Raw genomic sequence first — 5,396 nt, forward strand, 5'->3', positions numbered from 1 at the left:
TAAATATTTGCTAAGTAGTGAGAGAATTGATACTAATCATAATGCTGAATCTATGTTGGGCAACTAGTAGGAAGAGTGAACCATAATATATTTATGCATTTCCGAATAGAAAGACAATTTTATTTTGCTAGTTGTGTTTTTTGTCATGAATTTTGCTTTGGATATTGATGTTAGAGTGTTTCTTATGCAACTTTCTATACTCCCCATAATCTGTTCAATATCGATGGAAATGCTAATGTTGTTATTACACTATAGATGTTGTTATTGAACTTACTATTGTTAGTGTTGAACTATGCCCCTTGTTTTGCCTATTGTAGGTGAGAATTTTCTACAAGCCGGTCATGGTGGTTAAAGGTTGTTTTGTTGGCTTACAGGGTCTGTATTTTGAAGTTGGGCTCTGATACCATGTCTAAGGACCCATTATGGGGCCATCCAATTTGATTAAAGTTTCATATTAAATTTCACAGCATAAAAAAAAACGCATTTACAACTCAATATATAATTTGTCACAACATATCAATGCATATTTAAACATGTAAAAGTAATTTTAGTTCATGTTCATTTTACAAAATCTAAACCAGAATAAGTAGAATAATACCTCGTTATGGTGGCTCAGTTGTGGTGCTTTGGTTGAGATCACCCTACTGAATATGCCATCCTTCCAACTAGGAAAGCATATGTGACTTCCTAGGCTAGGCAACCTCCACATGTTTCTATTGCTTCGAGCCTAAGTCCGAACCGTAGTCATGGTGTGTCTAAATTCCCCATGCCAATACCCCTTTGATGCCCAACACAAAAATGAATCCCTCATTCTCCGTCTCACTCCAAAAACATCTCCCCCAAGTCTCTTATAAAAATCGCTCTCCAAGTTGTTCATGAGAATCCCCCTCTTCCCAATCTCTTTACTGCACATATGGCTCCCCTCGAGTTAATGTCAGCAATCTCCATTCCTCTTCCTCTCACCTAGTATTTAGTTTGAGGAGAAAACCATGTCACAATGTAGAAGGGTAAATTAATAAATTAATATTAGTAATAAAATAATAATATCTACTTTAATGTGTTCATCAAGTCAAAATGGATTCATGTAAATGGATTCGTGTTAATCAAGATTAATGGTTAATCAATTAATTAACCACTAACCAACTTTAGCTATTAACCAAGCTTAATGCTAATCAAATGATATTATCAAAGGCATGGGTATGTAGTTAGCATATGCATACATCTCTCCTAAGAATACTTGCAAGAATTAGTTTTGAAAGTAAATCAATCATAAAGTAAATTAATAACATAATAAAAATAGCAGTATTAGATAGAGGCATTTCAGCAAACTCAAGCAAAATGAGGAGCTTCAATTAACTATTAACATGCAACATGCAAACCCATCTTCCTCTAACAATAACATAAATACACTTGTTCGTCCAACAATGTCAATTACATAAATAACATAAATACACTTATGCCTCCAACAATAACACTGACATAAATATAGTAACTCTAAGTTTTACCTCATCTCAATACTTTACTCGAGAATAAGAGTTCAAGGGAGGGTAAAGACTCTCCCTATACAGATATATAAACATTTAAACTTAATAATATTTATATATAAAACACAACAATCTTTATATATAAACATTTATACACAGTAATCTTGATAGAAAAATTTCAAAGAAATTGATATAATAGATAATTGAAAAGTAAATAGAAATGTAAATTAACAATAACAATGGCTAATTACTACATCCATAAAACAAATTTTTAATAATACACATTTTATAAAAAAATATCGTTTTAATTACTTAGTATCCGTCCAAAATGGCCATTTTTCTTAAAATAATAAACAACACATAAAAACTGACCACCTATGAAAGACAATTAAAAATTCATTTTAGTATGTAGACTATCCTCAAAGCCAACCTTATTCCGTAAAATAAAGTTTTTAGATGCCATCATAGTTATCCTATTATTCTGGGACTACAATTGATCACAGGATAAAATAAAATAAGATGATATGATATGCTGCATTGAAACCATGTTCATATCAAAGTGAATCCGTTAAAAATAATGTAATTTCCACCCATATCTATACATCATCCATGGAAAGTCAATAACAATATAGTTTTAGTTCTCAATTATGGCCTGTCTTCTGAGCAAAAACACAGAAGATGGAAGAAAACATCAACATTTTCTTCCTTTTTACATGGTGATACAAGTTATGTGATACGAATATGGTAAACATTTGAAAAATAATCCATTTTCACATGCGATCTATAAGATGAAAAGATCTGAACGATAAATAAATTAGCTGCAATGGAATCTATAAGATGAAAATATATGAAGGATAAATAAAATAGCTGCAAACTTCTTACAAATGAATCTAAGTTTTTGTTGATATACCTGAGTGGACATCTATCGACCTAAGCAGTAGGTTAATAGATGCAATAAGAGCATAATTATTTTCTCTTTAAGAAAAAAGGAGAAGAAAGAAAACCCTATGCAGACTCCTCCGATGCTGCAGTTTCATCAAGCCCTTGGATCATTTGCTCTATCTGACCAGTTATGAAACCAATAAATTGTTGCTCTTCATAGTATTTTGAAGGATTGGCCTGGAAACTCCATTCTACAAAGCAGTTTCCATTGGTCATGTTGTATACCTTGAAGTTAGCTACATACCCTTCTATCCCCAGGTTCCCATCGATGATGGAATAACTATAACAACGATTTACATGGTCCATTCTCAATAATTTCTCCTTTGCCCACAGTATACGTTCATCTGATCCAGAGCTCTGGACTCCAGAGCAGTATCTCACACACCCCATTTCATTCCTTTCTCCTTCCACGTGATCGCATTTGTCAACGTTTTTCGCATATTTCTGCAAATTTATAAAATCTGCACTTAACTTCCATACTCTCTCACACGGAGATTTCATTACCTTTGTAACACAGCCATGCCATGTTTTGGTTCCTTCCCTGCAAAAATTGCAGAAACGGACGTATACATGAATTTAATTGGAAAAACAGACGCCGGCTTCATTGAAATTTCATGATCAGAAATTCATCCAATTAATTGCGGTATGGAAATGTGAATAGTTTAGTTACTCACATCTGATCATCGGCCATGTTCTGATCCATCTGGTACAAATAATTGGCAAAAAATTAAGACCCAAATGACGAAAACAATGAAAACAGAACATGTACAACCAACCATAAAATAATGAAAAATTAAGACCCAAATAATGAGAATCAATTGTTACAGACCTTACCCTATTCATTGATTGATTGAATATCACCTTTGGATCACCCGCCTAATCCAGCCAAGGGTCCTCAGACATTCAGCAACCCTGGCTTACCCATTCCCTCAGGTTGCCTTGGCCATAAAGTGATTGAAGTCGGCTCAGCCATTCACTGAGGTTGGCTTACCTACCTTCTTTCAGTCACGTTCCCTCAGCCTGCACAGTAAGGGTCCGTGCCTCTGTACTGTACCTTGCTGGCTTCCTTCCTGGCTACTTGTTATCCATGCCGGGAGGGAAATATCACCATGAACCGTTTCCGTATTGTTACCGTCTGAAGGAGAGGAATTGTGGGGGGGTAGGCTCCCCTGTTCACAAGCTTGCAGTGCAAGGGTGATAATGAAAACAGAACATGAAAATTAGACGATGGTAGTTGAAAGCACGTTCCCAGCGGCCATTCATGCTTGCGTTCATGCGCTCACCGACTCAGTAGATTAGGGTTGGTGGATGGCCTACTCTGTGTGTGGAGGGCCCGGTTGTAATACATTCGAGTTACGGGAGGACTTATTTGTAAAGAAAGTAGTTTAAATGTTTTATTTTATTATATTTTAGAGTATTTTTTCAATTTTATTTATAACTAAATTAAAAGTAATTGAAATAATAAATTTCATTGAGTTATTAAATTTATATAAATTAATTATTTTACTATTTTTATATTAATTTTAAAATATATATTAGCTAAAAAAATTTAATAAAATTATAATAGTTTTTTTAAGTTATCAAAAAATGATTTGTAAAATAAAAAAACATAGCTAGTACCTGCCTTTTAGAGTAAATATAATTTAATTAAACAAAAAAATAACAAACATAAAGATTTCTTTACAAAAATAAAACAACTAATAAAATATTGTATTGTTGAATGCCATCACCAAAAATTAAGAAATATTGTCTTGTTGAATGCCATCACAAAAAATTAAGAAATAGGATTAACTAATATCGTTTAGATTAACATACATATATTTATGTGTGTTTTTTATTTTTATTAATATACATAATTGTTTATAATTAAATTTATTTAAATATGTTTTTGATATAATAATAAGTCATAGGATTGGCATTGGCTTTTAGCAAAAATTGAAGCCAGGATTACTCACTGGAGCTTCAAATGGCTCTCAAGAGCTAGAAGGATGACCCTTATAAAATCTATAATCTTGGCTATCCCAGTTTATTGGGCAGCTTTGACTTGGGTACCAAAAGGAATTCTGGAAAAAATAAGAAGAATATGCAACAGATTCCTATGGGCAGGATCAAAGGAAGAATCGGTTCTCCCATGGGTGGCATGGGAGAAGGTGGCAAGGCCTAAGGAATGGGGTGGGTGGGGTATCAAAGATCTCACTACCTTTGGGCCATCGCTAGCAGCGAAATTAGGATGGAGGATTATTAAGAAGGAGAATCTGTGGATGATGGTGGTCAAGCGGAAATACATCGACCCTATTCCTTTGGAAGAATGGATAAGAAGCCCCAACAAAAAGAAAGGGAATGCCTCAGTAGTGTGGAAGGCCACCATTGATGCTTTCAAGATCATTGAACAAGGGTTGTCCTGGCAAATAGGGAATGGGGAGAAAATCAGGATAGGAAAGGACCCTTGGGTAGGATGCAACGAAAAATTTACCCTATCCCCAAGCCTCATCAATCAGCTCGATTGCAAAGGCACCCACTTTCTCAATCAAATTGGGAAACAAGGCCATTCCACCATTTAGGGACAAGCCTGGTTATCAGGGATGGACCTAGATCTAATACCACAATGGTGGGAAGAATGGAATGTCTTTATTAAGGAACTATCCAGATCCAATGTTCGTTTGAGAGAGAGACCAGATCAGCTAGTTTGGGCACATGTCGATTCAGGATCCTACTCCCCAAAACAAGGATACAAGTACCTCATGTCTAAGAAAGGATGGGGGAATCTGGATTGGTGGTTCAATCTCTTATGGAAGCTGAAATGCGCAACAAAAATTACACTGTTCTTCTGGTGCATCCTCAAGAAAAAGGTACCAACTCGGGATATCTTACAGGCTAGATATAAGTCGGGCCCAAGGAGATGCACATTATGTAAAAATGATCTAGAAACAATCCAACACCTTTTTATTGAATGCCCATTTTCTAAGAAGT

At 34.8% G+C, this 5,396-nt stretch overlaps 1 protein-coding gene across 2 annotated transcripts; it reads right to left on the reverse strand.

Annotated features, from left to right (window-relative positions):
* Nucleotides 1–2,317: 2,317 nt before the first annotated feature.
* Nucleotides 2,318–3,612, reverse strand: LOC149203329 (lachrymatory-factor synthase-like). 2 transcript variants are annotated; one of them, XM_089400173.1, is made up of 3 exons: nt 3,261–3,612; nt 3,101–3,129; nt 2,318–2,967 (listed from the first exon to the last, which is right to left on the reverse strand). In XM_089400173.1, exons 1-3 carry the CDS (start codon nt 3,267–3,269, stop codon nt 2,490–2,492), a joined length of 516 nt encoding a protein of 171 aa, XP_089256299.1. In that variant the 5' UTR covers nt 3,270–3,612; the 3' UTR covers nt 2,318–2,489. The 2 variants fall into 2 exon arrangements, with proteins under 2 accessions (XP_089256299.1, XP_089256300.1); XM_089400174.1 differs by having other exon boundaries at nt 3,256–3,612.
* Nucleotides 3,613–5,396: the final 1,784 nt, after the last annotated feature.

The sequence above is a fragment of the Pinus tabuliformis genome, chromosome 2_1 (assembly GCF_031772625.1).
Source record: "Pinus tabuliformis cultivar Carrire ecotype Pingquan chromosome 2_1, CPIR1, whole genome shotgun sequence".
Lineage (NCBI taxonomy): Eukaryota > Viridiplantae > Streptophyta > Pinopsida > Pinales > Pinaceae > Pinus > Pinus tabuliformis.

Coding starts and splice junctions, on each gene's coding strand:
- LOC149203329 (XM_089400173.1), bottom strand. Junction 2,968..3,100: donor AACATGGCCGATGATCAGAT/GTGAGTAACTAA, acceptor CAATTTTTGCAG/GGAAGGAACCAAAACATGGC.